This window comes from Chroicocephalus ridibundus, chromosome 3 (assembly GCF_963924245.1).
Source record: "Chroicocephalus ridibundus chromosome 3, bChrRid1.1, whole genome shotgun sequence".
Classification (NCBI taxonomy): Eukaryota; Metazoa; Chordata; class Aves; order Charadriiformes; family Laridae; genus Chroicocephalus; species Chroicocephalus ridibundus.
This window is the reverse complement of record NC_086286.1, coordinates 91,266,139-91,283,443: the sequence shown is the minus strand read 5'-3', so window position 1 is coordinate 91,283,443 and position 17,305 is coordinate 91,266,139. Positions and strand designations below refer to the sequence as shown.

The window sequence follows — 17,305 nt, the reverse complement described above, 5'->3', positions numbered from 1 at the left end:
ATGATTCATACTAATAACGGAACATTTTCCCAGTAGAGTAAGAGACAAAATTCTACTTTTAAGATGTGAAATGATACACAACAAAACAAATAGCCCATGTGAGGTCTTTTTTACTTGCTAGTCTTCTGGTAACTATAACAACAAATTGCAACTAGTTTCTAATTTAAACAAAAAATTTCTCAATTTGGTGAAATCTAATATACTCTTGTGTAAATGGTGACTCTGGCTGAGCAAGTGTCAAAATCTAGAAAAGGAGGAAGATACAGTTTGTAACGCATATCCTAGTAAATCCACAGGAAATTAGAAATAAATTGTAAAATAAATCAGCATTATTGTATGACAAGATGTTCTTCTGAGTTCATGTGATCATTGAAAAAACCCAAAAGGCTAGGAAATATGTTTTCATTAGCAAATTATGACACCAATTCCAAAAACCCCAGCCCACCAAGCTGTTTCTTCCTATGCCCGCGGCAATCTAAAAAGCACTTTTGAGGACAGGAAAAGACTTCCTTCAGGCACGTTGTTAATGTATTTTCCCTCTAAGCATCTTACAGAGCCCTCTGTCGTGCTGTGCTCCTTGTCTTCTGCTGGGCTCGCTCATGCCTTGTTTACTTACCTACACGGAGAACTGCCAGAGCTGTGTTTGCTGGATCGGAACAGACACTGCTCTTTGCACTCTCGAGATAAGAGGTCGCAACAGTCAAGCCATGTTTGTGCATCTCAACCAAAAAATATGATCTTAATAATTACTGTGAATCAACTAAAACAACAACTCGTCTCTTCTTCTCAACTGCCATTAATTTAAAAGGCACTCTTAATTTAGTGCATTTTCATTTTGCTTCACGTGTTTGAGAATATTTATTCCAACAAATTCACAAAACCCCTTTTCAGCAACAAAGCCCGAGCTGTAAATTGTCCCATACCTCCGTTTACTTTCAGAGCTCAATCAAAGGACTGTTCTTGCCCTTCTCTTAATAGGTCCACATAAATCAAAGCCTGGTAAAGGGCAAGTCTAGTAATCTGAGCAAACAGCCTACACTAACTATACAATTGGATTGTTACATGTCATGCTTCCCATTAGTCATAGACAGAAACTTTCGACAAAGTTTACAAAGAAGTCGAGAGCAGAGGTGTTGCCTCATGGATATACTCAATAAGCCTATTAATCCAGGACCACACCATGCAGCACTGGTAGAGCCCTGACTGAATTTCTCTCTCCCCTCTCCTTGTTTCACAGCCAATGTCCTTCCACTGCATTTCCACTTACGAGCTGTGCTGAGCCCTCCCGTTATGATGGCACAATGATGACAACTGACTCCATGCCTGTCCGGAGGTGGTCTCAGGCCTTTCTCAGACACAGCCAGCCCCGTTTCTATACGTGTGCCAACTCAATTCTATATTCCAAAGTGCGACTGACAGGGGAGGACAAGAGACTTCATCTCCCTCCTGTCCACACCGCGCACCGTTGGCTGATATAAATTGGCAATGGCTCCATTAAAGTCAGGAGAGCTACAGCAGCTTCATCGTACCTCATGGTCTGTCCCTCCCTCGTCTGTATAACTCGATTTATGGCCACACAGGGACTTTTTTCCCAGCTGCACTGCTGAGCAAACCACCTTGTCACTGATAGGAAAGTCATGACCCTTACGATACAGTCATAGTTTTAAAAGTGAGGAAACATGTAGGTAAAAGACAAGGTGGCCAGCCAATTGGGGTTGTAATTAACTGGTGTCGATAATGAAGGTGTAAAGCCTGTTTCACAAGCCCCCAGCTGGTGGAGCTGCCACTGACATAAACACATGGTAAAGCCCATCTGGAGCTCTGCCTTCCTCCCAGCACTACAGAAAACCCAGTTATTGCATAAAAATAAAATGCTTTGTCATCTTGAGGAAGTTATTAAAAGCACATAAGTGAAAATAGCATTCTATATTTTGAAACAAACAGTTTTCTATTGTTTACAATGATAAATTGATACACATTTATATCATCAATGAATACAGGCAGGTAGAAGAAGCATCTATTACTGAGGCATCAGTTGAGCATCAATACTGGGCATCTATTACACAGTACATAGACCTGCACAATCCATGTGTAAGGAGGTCAGATGGGAATGAAGCACGTGCCACTGGACACAATATGGCGTGAGACAATAATATTCCTGCTATGTTTAAGAGAACACCATCTGAACACACTGAACCGCAGAACCACGGGACCTGAGCACAGCAATTGCTGTCCACAGTAAGGAAAACGCCACACTTTAATGTCACCATCAGATATCAGAAGACACATAATGTTGCTACTGAGCCCTTAGCACATGGACCTGCAAAATTCCTGATGTTCTGTGAACATTGCCTAATGCTCCACGGCATCTGCTAGAAGGCAATTCAGCCTGCTCTGAAAGAATAAACCAAAAAAATCTAGTCAAGACAGAGTTGCTCATGTTTCTATAATCTGTCCATCTGCAGGTTTTGCGGTGCTTCTACGACAGCGATACAACGGCAGCAAGAAAACCTGTGGAGGAAAACCAAAAGGGATGAGGCTGATGAGCTAATGCAGTACCTCAAACAAGTTACCTGTCATTTATAATGGAGCACCATTGGCTAGGAGAGAAACGAAAGGACGCAGAGCCTAAAACTGAAACCACAAAGTGACGTTCTGGAGGAACGGAAATGAAGGCAGCAAAACAGAGAGAAAATTACTGAAAAGCATTTGCATTTAAACCCAGGATGTTTGAGTGCAGAAACATCCATTGTAAATTTTAATTAAAGTTGCTCCTTATATATAAAAGTTTCCCTATGCAGAAAAATAAGATGGAGGTAAGCTAGAACTTGCCCTTCAACTCAGAGGGTAATACCAGTATAGCTCCCTGATCAACCCATTTGTTATTATTATTCAGTTTATCCTAACCTACTCTAGAGGGAATTTAAACTCAGCTAGAAAGCCACTCTAAATTTGGAATTAAAATAACCCCATTGGGACCCATTTTGGTATGCCAGTTTAACTATCCCAGTTAAATGGCCAAACTTGTTTAAACAAAGTAACATGCCCTACGCTAATACAAATCGCCCCGTGACCCGTTAATGACAGAAACAACATTATTGTCTGTTGTTGCTAATGGTGAGAACAGCACTGGCCTGACAGATAGGCGTGTTTTCTGCACCACACCAATAGCCAACTTCATAACCCGGTAGCATATTAGAATTAAAGCTGACGTTTTTAATATCTTCGTGTTGCCATACACTATTTGGAAACCGCACATTAGGAAAGGATGCCCATCTATCTCAGTTAATGTGAGCTGGGGCCTTCTTAACATCATTGCTGATTTATTATTATTATTTAAAGACTAACACTGTGCTTGGCACTACAGAAAGCAAAAAATTAAGACACCTTCTGCAGTGAAAATGCAGACTGTAACGGATAAAAAAGTGCTGGGGAGAGAGGGCAAGCGATAAGAAGGACCAAATATTTTCTAAGAACAAGGCTTCTAGGCCAGGTCCTATCTTGGTGCATGCTTTTCCATCTGCATGGAGATACTGTCTGCACACTTCAAAACTAAACAAGCTTTCTCTTATGGATGTATCCAAACATGGTATTTAGACTAGACTAAAATGCACCACTAACTCTGGACGCAAAGAAAATAACACGGTAACTAATTGTACTTTGTACTTACACAACTTTTCAAAATGTTGATGTCAACAAGCACCGTGCTATTCAACAGACAGAGAAATGGAGGCAAAAGCAGTGACAGGCAAAGGTCAAGGAAGGAGCCTTGCGGAGAACTCAACAGTTTTTCTGAACTCAAGTCCATTGTTTATGAAAGCCTATGGTTCACTGCTAAAATAATACTGAAAAAATGGCCAAGTTTTGCTTTTATAAAGCAGCTTGAATGCAAGAAAGTGTCAAATGAAGCTGTCGCACCTCAAATCCACTACTGGCTTAGCAGGAAAGATCACATAAGTAACAGGAGGGGAAAAAAAGCCAAGAAAGTTGTCTTCAGAAACAGGAGTTCTGAGCAATGTATTGCCTGGTACCTGAGAAAGTATCAAAAACATTTTTTTTCTTGAATATGGCCAAAGAAATCTATTTTCAAATGGAAACCCATCCAAGGCATTTATACATCATCATATGCGGTCTGATATTTTCCAGATAATGTCAATGGTCAAATGTTAATGGAGGTCTCGGAGCTAGAACCAAGGAAAGGGAAACATGACACTAAGTGTGTCAAATTGTCCTGCCCCTGGTATATACACAGACTGACAATTCTGCCCATTGTGAACCCGGGGAAGGAAAATGTCTCCAAATGGGAAGGAAGAAGCTGGAACAGAAAGATTTATTCTTTTTCTTCTGGGGACTTCACAACTTCTGCTTCCAGTTGTGGTGGGTCGACCCTGGCCAGCAGCTAAGCACCCACCCAAGCTGCTCACTCCCCCACCACACTGTTCCTCAACCAGGACAACGGGGCAGAGAACAGGAAGAGCAAAAGCAAGAAAACTTGTGGGTCAAGAGAAAGTCAGTTTAGTAAGTGAAGAAAAGAGAAAAAAAGCACAACAAACCCAAGTGATGCAAAGCCAGTAAGTCGTCACCTCCCACAAGCAGACCGGTGCCCAGCTATGCTCTGAGCAACCACCACCTTGGAAGACACCCCTCTCCCCCTTTTTCCTTTACCCCAGTTTTTACTGCTACCATACTGCATGATGCTGTATGGTACGGAATATCCCTTTGCCCAATTCAGGTCAGCTCTCCCCGCTGTGTCCCCCCCTCCTAACTTCTTGCCTAATCACTGGGGTGAGATGGGGGCAGAGTGGGAAATAAAAGAGAAGGTTCAGCTACAGTCAAAACATTGGTGTGCTATCAGCACTGCTGGAGTCACAAATCCAAACCACAGCACAGACCAGGCATGATGGGGCTGATTTGTCTTTCACCTCTGGAAGGGTTTTTTCCCAAAAAATATACTCATTCTGGAACCATGGATATTACTAGAGGCAGATTAACTCTTCATGGCCACAATACGAAATGAGGCAGGACATGACAGAGATTGAACCTCAAAAGCATAAATATTCTCTGACCTAAGATTGCTCCATACTCGCAAAACCACAAGGGTCATTTAAATAGGTTGGAAAAAGATTTTAAAGTTGGAGTATTTCTGTGTGATAGGAATGAATCCCATCTGCAAATCACTCAGTCATGCTCTGGGAAGCTGAAACTGCTGCAGAAATTAAGCAGAACAAACGGTAAACTGATTTAGAAAATATATTTTATTCATAAAATGACTAAACATTGGTGCGTAGACAAAATATCTTGCAGCTAGATAATTTAGTCCCTGAATAGGCAACTCAGAATATTTTTGTTCTTTCTTCAATACTGGAAACTAAAATAATAGCATAAAAATAAAATGATATCTAGACAGGGTGCTGGGAGGCTTCAGCTACTTGTTCTTTGATGTGTAAAACCCAGAGAAGGTGTCCAACACTTTGCAGGGTCACCTCCTACATTATGATAACTTCATGAGTACAGGGCATGTTAGCTTTCCTTGAAATTCAGGAATTTTCAAAGAACTCCTCTAAGAAGAATATTCCCTCCAGAACGCATTCTCCCAAAATATAGCCATTTTCCAACAAGGCAGCATTTTTTATTGTAAGATTTTAAAAATGGACTTTGAAAGCCAGTCTACATAAACAGGCTTTGGTTTTGAAACAAATTCAGATATGAAGAATAACACACCACATCTCCATTTTGCTTTGTATGGCCAGTGGATTTTTTTCTAGAAGTCACACCATTGGAAGCCATCTGTACGTTTCTGCTGAAAATGAATTTGAGAATAGTTTTCAAGACAGGTATCTGCATTCTTCACATCTTCAAAAAGGCAACCTGTAAAAGGAAGCAAAAACAATACTGTGATTAGTCTCAACACTGCAGGTAAAACAAAAACGTTTCATTGTATTAACTGAAATTACATATTATAATCATCTTTTCACTTCAAAAAATTAACACACTAACACAATGAGAGAGCAGAGGCTATATTTGAGAGCAGTGTTGCTTTCCCACCACTTTTCTCCCTAATACGTCTCCTAAAAATTCCCAAGCTTACTCTTTTAGCTCAAGCACTGCACTGCACTTGTTACTGAACTACATATCAAAACCATTTTTTTACCCAGAATAACAAAGCACAAGGTGTTCATCCTCTCTAACTTTAAAGGCTATTTGATAGTATTTGAAACTAGCTTAGATTAAATCTTTGATACATTCCCTGTTTTGCGAGAATATTAGCTTGTTTGAACCATGCTGTTGCTATAAGTGAAATCCTCATTCCAAAGTCAGGACAAAAAGTCCTGATGAAAAGTTTGAAGTCATAAAGAAAAAACGCCTTACATTTTAAAATGACCAGGAACCAAAATTCTACCCTAGGGGAGAAGACAAATACTTGTATATGATCAGAAGATAGCAAACGATGTACCTCTTCTTTTTAGTGCACTAAGTGGACTGTCATGTCTAACAGCTATTTAGAAGGAAGGTGATCTATCAAATACAAGAGATCTATAGGATTTCTGGTGTCCCAACTCATTTGTTCTTGGTCACATGCATGCAGCAGTTTCCCCTGCATGGTTTTGGTTTTGTTTAGCCTTCTTCAGAACCTATACTAACCTTCAGAACCTTCAGAACCAGATACGAACTCATAAAGTCAAGTTAGCTGAATGAAAATGCAATCACACGTCCAGATTCTCACCTGCCAAGGAGATTGCTTCAGATATTCAATTGGGAACTTTACTGATCACAAGGACAGAAAAAAAGATGGACAGATGCCACCACAGAAGGACCAAAAAAAAACCCCAAAAGACCATCACGTTACACAACAGTCTTCTGAAAATATAACCTGTTTCTCCTACCCAATGAAAGACACACAAGAAAAAAATCACTTGAGACATACACTTCCCCTTTTGTCTCTCCAAGATCTTTCAACAGTAACTTAAGTGAAGATTTGAATTACCATCAATTACTGTTTTGGATTTTCAGAGCTGACCCTCAGTCACCACTCTACTTGATACTGTGACTAAAGAATGCATGAAGCGTGATCGACGAGAAGAAATTGAATTAAAGCTTAAAATATCACTGATTGTTCAGAACAGAGGGCAAAACAGAGTAAAAACATTTAGTTTGGATCCTATGCCCAAAGAAGAGAGTTACATGTTTAAGAGAGTTACGTCTGCTATAGAGCGTGCAAGAAATTAAGCAAGTTTTAACATATCTAAGAGACTTCTCAGAAAATCATTCATACAAGGGATTTATGTCTAAAATTACACGACTATGAGGCATGAATGGGATGTGACAAAAGCAATTCTTGGTTAAGAATGGAAAAAATCAAGTGATCTCAATTCCTGATCATCTCTTCTGCTGCTCCAACACTAACCACAGTAAGTTATTAGAAAGCTGCAATGTTGCTACATGGAAGGGTTTGTACAGATAAGACAACTGAGATCCCCAAAAGCTTCCACATTTCTGAATCATTCTGTTTTTCTTCCAAACTGGAACTAAAATTCAGAAACAGAAATTTTCATGTAGAACAGAAATTTTCAGAAACATCTGTAAGCAAAGCTGGCCAGCAAATACCCAACTGGCCAGGGTGGAAGTTTGACTGCTTTCTGGTGAAAATCTCATCACATTGACATATTCCCACTAAGAGTTTTCATTCAGCTTAATTAGCATTTTCCAACACCAAAAACATTTCTGTGAGCTCAACCAATGGGTGTGGTAAAGGCTAGAGACTACTCATCATGTAGGGAAATTTATCCATTAGGCCAAAGACTCCCGCCGTAAAAGACATAAGATGAAAGGAAAATCAATATGTCTGTCACCTTTCTCATGATTTAGTCACTCTGATGAATAGAGATACATGCATAATTCATAGCAAATGTAAAATCTTACCTAAGCAGAAGAGTCACAAGTAACACAGGTAAGGGATGAAATCCTGGCACCAATTAAGTCAAAACTCACATTGGCTTTAACAAGGCAAGAAATTTCTCCTTGCATTGCAAGGAAGAAAAAGAAAAATCAAGAAAAGTAATAACCAGCTCAATTCATAAGATTCAAAATGTTAAGCAGATTTTTCTACCCAACATTGCAGATCCTTTGATACACAGTCTTGAGGTATCATTAGGGTAGATATATTTGTTTAATTTGACTAGTTGCTGTATTTTACAATGCATGAAATATGCTTTTTCACTCCTTCCAGAGGATTATTTGCAGCATAATGTTTCCCTAGGCTGCTAGGCTCCCCTACTGCCCAATAAAATGAAAAACATCAAAAGGAATCATTTATCACTGTCTGTATTTATATTTACTACCGATGTGAATGAAAAGAGCACATTAGATTATTCCTGCAGTTGACATAGCTAACGTAAAAAGGGATAACATGCAAAAATCATAAGCTGTTCAAAAAACTCCTGCAACACATGAAGATGTTTGAGAACAAAACCAAGTAAAACTAAACTACTTAAGACATTCCATCTCGTCCAATACGAAGCGTATAAAATACTTCTTTATCATCACTGTTACTGCAGATGCTCTTGGATCTCTGAACAGTAGTAAACTGTATGTTCTGCAGAATAAATGAATTACTATAGGATGGGAAAGTGGGACTAAGTGGTTCTCCCCAAGTTCTCCATCTATTATGACACCTTCTCTCCAAGATGGACAACTACTGGTCTCTTGCAGGTCTAGTAGCAGCTCTTTCAGTGAAGTCTGTAAATCCGGTATTTCCCCACTACTAGTACACTTTGAAAGAAAAATAACGCTCCAAACAGCCATCTGATCTACAGACTAGAGTATATCACTAAATTCAGAATAACAGTCAGTTCTCTAATCAGTTTATTCAAGGATTTTTTATTGACCTTATCTCAGCACGTTGTCCTCTTCTTAAAGGACTCAAGATACCTAATACTAATCCATCACTAAGAACTGATCTTTGTACGCTAGCACCCTTACTTACGTGACAGGTGGCGTTGTTTCTTCATTTCCTCACAATTATTTCAGAAGATGATAATCTTATTCTATCTCAGAATATCAAGTGCATCGCAGCACTCCGCCCCATTAGTTTCCACAGAGCCAGAAGCTGCTAAGACCTCTGGATGATGAACAAACATAAACTCCACATTTTCAAGCATTTTAAAAGATGTCAATACAGAGGGAGCAGTAGAATACCACAGGCATACAAATGATATATCTCACAAAATTGCTTTTTTCTGTAAACAATAAAGCAGCAACAACTTTGTTAGAAGCTTTCAGAGTCAGGGCAAGTTAAGAAATCCAGGTTGTGCTCCCTTAGCCTCCCCACAAAAATGGGAAAATGCAAAATGTCAAACTGTTAAGCATACTCCAGACTATGTGGGAATGACAGCGAGGACTGGAAAAGCATCCTGTCAGAGAGCACGCTTACATGGTCAAACTTTGCAACAGGTTGCCTAGACAGGTTGTGCAATCTCCATCTGTCTTTTGCACATTCCAAGCCCAACTGGAAACAGCCCAGGGCACCTGGCTCTGGCTGCCCCTGCCTGAGCGGTGGGGTTGGATGGGGCAGTCTCCAGAGGTGCCCCCTCCAGCCACAGCCATTCTGCGACTCTGTGACAATGTTGTCCATACACGCGCCCAGGCAAGTGAAACAGCAGCACTATGCTGGTGGAAACTCTTTTACTACAAGCTACAAAAACAGAGACTGGCAATATTCTTTCCTCAGTAGGGAGAATGTAGTTATGGGGTTATAGGTTTCAGTCTTTCTGAAACTTTCTAATAACATTTTATTTTATAGAGTGTTTTGTCAAGCTGTGCCTCAAAGCATTTTCCTGACTTCATACAGTAAAAATTTCACGGAAACAGTGGGGTAAGGGCATTTCCTACTAAATTAAGCATCCAGTCACAGAGTCATACACCGAGGAGTAATAGGTGAAAGAAAAAAGTTATAATTTCAGAAAATATTTCAAAAGTTATGGAGATCTAATGAATGAAGGAGCCAAAAGAAGGGGGTTCCAGATGGCAGAAGCTGCTGAAAAGAAATCTCTTCTACCCAAGTAGTAACACTGGGTGAGCGGGCAGAGAGGATGACTGCTGTAAGAGAAGCAGAAGTGTGACTAGAGGCAGCTAAACAACATATTTTAAAGAAATGCAATCTGCAAATCCAGTGCATACGATCTGTCTTGTGAAGCTGACAACAGACAGAGGAAACGCAGCACCAGGAGAAAATTATTTTCTCAGCTAAGCAAAGGAAAAACAGTTCAATCTTTCAATCAGCTGCAAAACAGAAAAGAAGCCAGATCCTTATTTCAACAAAACAGGAAAACAACCTGTATGCCAAAAGACACATTCCCATGCTGTAATGCAAACTTTAAACTGTTCCTGTGTTTGTATTCTCTTTAAAGGAGACCAAGTGAATCATGCATAAATAAAGATCTCTCTGTATTTCTCTCAAATCTCTAATACCTATGGCTCTCCCAAGAGTTAAACAAAAGTAGGCAGAAGATATACTATAGAATTTCTCTTCAGTATTAGAGAGGGAATTGTACTTCTGCTTACTCCTGCATAATTATAAAGGAAAATAGTGGGTTGAAAGTAGTTGCATATGCTTTGGTTTCAGCAGAAGAAAATGAACCTATTAAACGTACAAACGCTTCCTGAAATACGACTGCTCTGGTTTTGCTGTTCCGTTGCACATCAAAGAACAAAACTCCACTACTAGTCTCAAAACTGAAGCCTTAACATGTAAGACATTTTACTATTGTCTTCTTTGAACATTAGACCAATTTTTAAACACTACCACACACAGTTCATAACATCACATTGCGTTTTTGAAGAATACAACTTCCACTGCTGTCTTAAATCTTATCTACTGCAGGCAGCCAATCTGTACATGAACAGATACCCATGCTTTAATCCTGCACATATGCTAGTGTGAAATCAGGCGTGATTGAACGACTTCAGAGGAAACAATTAGACACCAATGAGGCTACAGCCTACAAACAACGTCAAATGCTGTATTCATTTCCACTCAAGGCTGACAGATAATCAAGCAATGCCATGCCATCCATGTGTGCAGGAAGAGAGTAACCTTCCCAAGAAGATGCGGACAGCTGCGGGCAGACCTCTGATCCTAGATCCAGCTATCCTTCCAGCTATGGAACACATTAACTTCACAGGGCCAACGGCATCCCTCTGCCGCAAGTTACTGTTCCTCTCTCCCCACAAAATGCCATTTCAAGCTTTCTACCTAGTGTTTGGTGAAATCAGATTGGTATGCTAAACTCTGGTCTGTGGTAACCAGATTGACTTATCCTGGAAACTAGAAAGGGAGGGCTTGCACAAACAATTCTGCAGGCACATCACAGGGGAGAGACAAAGTTCTAGTGGAAACAAGAGAGAAAGGCTGAGAATAGTGTTTCCTTCCACGCATACAGCTGGATTTGGAAGATACTGTATACACAAAGACTCAGTCCAAAGTTTAATTCACATAGATTTGTGTTACCACGAATGCTATGACTAGTGCTAACTGTTACGGTTTAAGCCTTAATAATTATAGCTAATAAAACTACTTGGGTGGTTGCAATTATAATGCAGTCAAGATGCCCCGTACATAGAATACACCTCTACCTTGAAAAAACAATCAGAGGAATTGATATAACCACATTTGTGTGAGCACAACTGAGCCTACATGTAAAAAAAACCCAACCCTGTATTTAATAATGTACTGGTACAACTACAGTGACAATGTGCATAAACACATAGAGGAGGCCATAATCCTGCCTGATACATTTCTCAATGCTGTTAAATAAAGGAGAGGGACCATTATAATGATTATAAAGCATCTGCACCATGTCCAGGTCCCAGCTCTATAAATACATGGTTTCTGGAAAACTCTGCTCAAAGTCTGGTGTTCCCACAGCTGCTGACGAGGCACGGAGGAGCCAAAGGAACACTGCCTTCTCTGAGGCGCAACAGTGCTCTTCCCATTCCTGTACCACCAGCAGCAGCAGCGATGTCTTACAGCTGTTACCATTACCCTGTGGATTAGCAACTATTGGCAATTGCCGATTATAAATAACCACACTAAAACTCAAGAGCTCGCCCACCTACTCATACCGCACAGTTTATATATTCGCTCTCACCTAACGGTCAGGGACCAAGGCCCCCGATGAACAAATAACCTGTTCCAGAAATACGTTTTGGCACCAGTGTGAATGAACGGACACAAAGCAGATGGTATTAGATGAGCAGAGACGTGAGAGAACATTAACTGCTATATTTACACTCGCCCCCACTAAATCCACAGACGCATAAAAAAGCAGCTGTCTTTTCCAGACTGAATGCTACCAAGCTGCTGCATATTACCCCTACATCTCTGAGGTTGCTCCTGGGGAAGTGCAAAGGCATTTTTAGAGGATATTGGAGAGGAAGGCAGCATATTCACTACTAGAAGAATGAGAAGAGACAGAGATGTCCCCACCTTGACAGTGTAGAATTTACTTGCCTTAAGATGGCCTCCTGGTAGCCTGCAAACTCCCTGGCTGTACTCCAGCTGCAAAGTTGCCCTCTGTTACACTGATGTTTAATTCCCTTTTTTTCTACAGTCCAGGTTCTTGGGATGCTAGCTGAACGTTACATCACTCCATCTCTGTTTCCCCTGTGCCACAGAGGTCACGTAAGTAGACCTGGCTGCTCTAATATCCCCTCCACAGCCAATCAATGGCAGCACTTACCACAACATGTCAAAAATAATTGTTTCAGGTTCTCTCAGAAAGGGAAAGTTTCCCAACGCACTTTAAATGCCACGCAGTGAGAAGTCTGGTTTTCAGTAGGCATCAGAATATGAAAAAGTGTTTTATATAATTATCCTTCCTTGGCATTTTTGGACTAAGCAACCCGAGGAACTACCAGCCTGTGCTCACAGCAGCACAGCTTCACATCACTAGGCTGGTAAGACTTACGTAAGTCTTTACTATGAAAAACAAAGAATTTCAAACAAAAATGTCACTAGAGGAATACAAGTCCCTTGAAAAGGGACTAAACCAATAATACAACGCTACAGATTGACTGAACGGATATAGTTGGACAAGCCAAGTTTGAAATATTTAATCAAATAAGAAGGTAAAATCAAGGGTCAGTACAAAAGCCTTCATGACTACCACTATCATGCTGGAATTCCAGTGGGGACAGAAATGAAAATATATCCAGAATACTCTCACAGCCAAACACAGCAGCACTTTGCTGCACAGGACTATGTGGTGATGGCAATAATGAAGTCAACAGAAGCACAGGCTGTGGAACTATGTTATCCTGACAAGATAAAACCCTGCAAATTTGGTTGAAGAATAAGGCTATGTAGGATGGCAGCTTTGCAATCTGATCCACTAACCCCTACGGGGCTCAGATTTGGGTGGACACATTTTGTGAAGGACTCTTACCTCACTCACTCCACAGGAGGTCAAGGTCATTCTTTAGCATATGTATCTGCAAGAAATTTCCCATCTCAAAGAGAAAATGTTTCAAGCAGCTCTATGGTCTTACAGGAAACATATTTTTGGTCAGTGCTACACTACCACAGCAGTAGAGAAACACTGGTGGCAACAAAAGCTGGGGAGAACTTGGTTTCAGCAGACCTACCATCTAAACAGCAAATTCCCCAGCACTTCTAAGAGAAGGCTGAGGAAAGGCAAGTCCTCTCCTCTATGAGGTGAAAGGCATTGTAGATCTGTGGGCTTTCCAGTCTTCATTGCAGGAAGAAACTTATCAGGAGAATGTCACTCTGATAAATCAATTTCTTCTGTCCAAGCTGGGGAATATATACAATATAACCAAAAGAGCCAAGCAGAAACAGACTTCAAGATTCCTTTAATTCAACTGCTAGTGGAATTAATTGTAACCAAAGCAAGGATTTATTTTTTTTAAGTATCATTTCTCAATCTGGTAATGCCCCTTCAGGATTTATGAAATAAACCCATCTATAAATCAGCATGCATTCTTTCAATAATCCTTCCTAAAAGCATTAGTTTCTTATAAGAATGAAGCTGGATTTGAAATGTGACAGAGATAAATGAGAAAAAGCAAGACATTTCTCTGAAATCCCAGGCTATGCACGTGCACTGCAAGCTATCTCCTTGCTAATGGAACAGTTGCATGCTGCAGCTCGCCCAAGCATTAGAGGGAAAACTATAAGCAACTGCAAAAACAGTAGAAAATAAATCTCTGCGTGTTTCTATTTTCTATGAAGACAACCAATTTTTCTTTATTTTAGATCAAGTAGTTCTCCGTGTGAAAAAAGGAAAAGGGTTTTTGGGTTGTTTTTTTTCAGGTTAAGTTGAGAATGCTATTGATCTTTGTCTCTTTACGTCTAGATACGGGAAGCCCCAAAACTTCATGGCTTTATTTTGTCTTTTGCCAAGCCTTCCTCATTAGCCTATACCACTTTTATTTCCACTACAGACATTACTTCTTGTGGTACCCATCATTAAGGCAGGCACAGAAACAGCAGTATTATTTACCTTTGTTAGTCTTAAATACAGTTTCTCTTGAATTAAAACCACAGTGGGGGATGGAACTTAGTACCAATGTTGCATTGCAATTACTGATCCAAAGCGAACTGGGCTACAAAACCCATGGAATTTAGGATTTTCTTAGTCAACACCAGATGATGTTTGGCTTTTACTGTAGTAATTACCATGCTGAACTTCACACTAATCAGACAACCCGAGCAGCACATTGTGGAATAATTACTAAATTGGCCAAGAATACGAAAGTACAGCATTGTTCACACATTAAGGAAAGTCATAAAATCAAGAGGCTTCTGAGGTAGAATACAGCTGCAGCTGGCACGTGAAGAATGCAACATCTGCGATTCCCTGTACAAGGTTGTTTGCGAAACTACACGAGGGATGGAACGGAACACGCTTGTTCCGTGGCCTTCCCTTGTGACGAATAGCAGATATGGGGACGAGATGGTACTACGGAACAGATAAGCGGCCTACACGCTACCCGAGCCAACATTTCATCAAATCTTGATGAAATGCTGTCCTTTGTGTGAACTTTGCTCACTACAATGTACCAGAACACACCTCCATCCCGGAGACTATCTGCCCCCGAGGTGCGAACACTCCTCGAGTACATTAATCATAATAAAAGTACGTATGACTAAAGTCACTCAAACTCCACTTTGAAGATAAAAAAATAGTATAAAAATAGCCCGAGAGAGAGGGGATGCCAGGGAAGACACCATCGCGAAGAATTCCATCGCTGATTTCCAGGATCAGTCGACGGGCTGAGCCTTTCTTCCCCCCCCTTACCGTTGGGTAAGACTTCGATTATACCGAGCGTTTTCTTGGGGACTTCAAAATTTCTCTAGAGAATCTTTACCCTACATTTATAGCCAGGCTGTATCGTTTATAACTTTGCCATGCGTTTTGTATACTTAACAATATCTTTATTTGCACGTGCTTTGCAGACAGTGTATTTATCACCGGCAACCCTAAGAACCTATATATCTGTTGTTTAAATAAACTGCACTGTTTAAGTAGCTAGTCGTTTCGCTTTCTCACTGAACGCGACCAAAGACTCGAGAGAGGCCGTGCTAGTTCAGGAGCACGACTAAACTGAAGGTGCAGTCCACTATTAGTGTATCCAAATTGTAATAGTTTAATACATATTAAACGCAATTGGACTGATAGTGCTGAATTTGGCATCACTCAGAATTTAAACCTAGCTGCACCTAGCCTCCCACCTCGGTCAGGAGTGTTAGAACGCAAGGGGGTTTATCTTCTGCCAAAACTGCTTGGCCCCGTTTCACGCAACACACATATTTTTCTATTTTGAGTGATTTTAAACCACTGTAGAAAAGAAATTTGTTTAAGCACATACATGTATGGGCAGTTGTGAGACACACGGTAACCTAAAACAAGCAAAGCACCGCAAGCTGCTGTGTCAATTTACAGCATGCTAGCTACATCCTAAAGCTAGAGACACGTGAAAAAATTAATCCTCGGCACACTAAACTGGAACATATGATGCAACTCCTAAAAAATTCTAGTCTTGCTGAAAGGTGTTGCACAAAGCTGAATTAGAGAAGGTCGTGTTTGCCACCCTTTCAAAGACCTGCACTCCAACCCCATCTCATATTTTCACACACAGCCCGCTATCACAGCAGGATTTGCTCTGGGCCAATTTCCTGAAAGTCAGGTCGTTGTAAGGCTCTGTTGTGTTTTTGTAGTTCTCGTATCACTAGATTTCTTTGCAGTCTTGGGAATCTGTTTCAACTGACCAGCATCAACAACACCGAAGCACAGCTGTATTTTCCCCTGAAAGGGAAAGGAGTGACACACCGCTTCTGCTGTAGTATCCAGCAACTGCACCTCTTAGAGTATTTCAGCCATGAGGAAAAGAATGAAAAAAAAGCCGTGCATGAGGCACTATGCATAGCCTGATGTCTTTTAAAAGAAAGGTCTAGACAGAGAGATATATAGATTTATTTTGTTGACCACAAAGCAAGTAAATGGTACCTAATTTCAGAGGGAATAAACAGGCCCAACTAAGTGGCAACATAATCTTGCTTCAACAGTATCATCAAATCACCTCTCTCAAAAGTAAGCTGATAAGGTATGGTGCCATGTCAGGTGTGAGATCGGAGATCAGTCAGCACACGATGCACTTATTTCTTTGATGAGATGCTGGCTTACCCAGATGTGCAATGTCCTGGTCATTTGCATGGCTGTTATTTTCAATTAGATGCTCTTTGGTGGTATTCTCTGCAATATAATTTATGAAGCGTTCTATCTATCTTAGCAAAATACCCTCTGTTACTGTATTCCAATCCTATTATGACTTGAAGAGAGGGAAGCGCTAACAAATGTGAAAGAGAAACACTGGTTTTAAGTCTTTACTACACAATAGGGTGCTCAGCTGGATTCTAAGCTGGCAAATGTCTCCTTCCTTCCTTCCTTCCTCTCCTCCTCCTGTCCCTTTAGCCATGAAGTATTGTAGCAAACTCTAGAACAGGAGAGTGCCTTTGAAGTGCTGTATCATCGAAATCAGAAAAAATGAAAAATACAGTCTTCTATTACCAGCTTATTTTTCCAGCTCAAATGAACCCTTCACCATAAACTAACATTTTCTCTATTATTCCCTAATATTGAACCGTTCACCACATTGACTCAAATCTTCTTTCTCCTATTTTTAACCACTACCCCTAACATTTTCCTCCTCACACCAACCCTTCTCCTGTAAACCCACACAATACACCTTTAGTCATGATTTACCTCCAGCCTGTGCTATGGCTCAT

At 40.5% G+C, this 17,305-nt stretch overlaps 1 protein-coding gene across 2 annotated transcripts in view; it reads right to left on the bottom strand.

The window, feature by feature from the left end:
* Positions 1-2,378: 2,378 nt before the first annotated feature.
* Positions 2,379-17,305, bottom strand: part of UBE3D (ubiquitin protein ligase E3D) — an 86,981-nt gene continuing 72,054 nt past the window's right edge. The window contains exons 10-11 of one of the 2 annotated variants that reach the window (XR_010070420.1): positions 5,722-5,868; positions 2,379-2,511 (exon numbers count right to left, since the gene is read on the bottom strand). Coding sequence is in view for 1 of the 2 variants with exons in the window: in XM_063330099.1 (XP_063186169.1) it covers positions 5,848-5,868 (21 nt within the window). In the remaining variant the exon portion in view is untranslated. Of the gene's footprint in view, positions 2,512-5,284; positions 5,869-17,305 lie in introns of those variants that run through there. The other variant, XM_063330099.1, reaches the window with a different exon arrangement.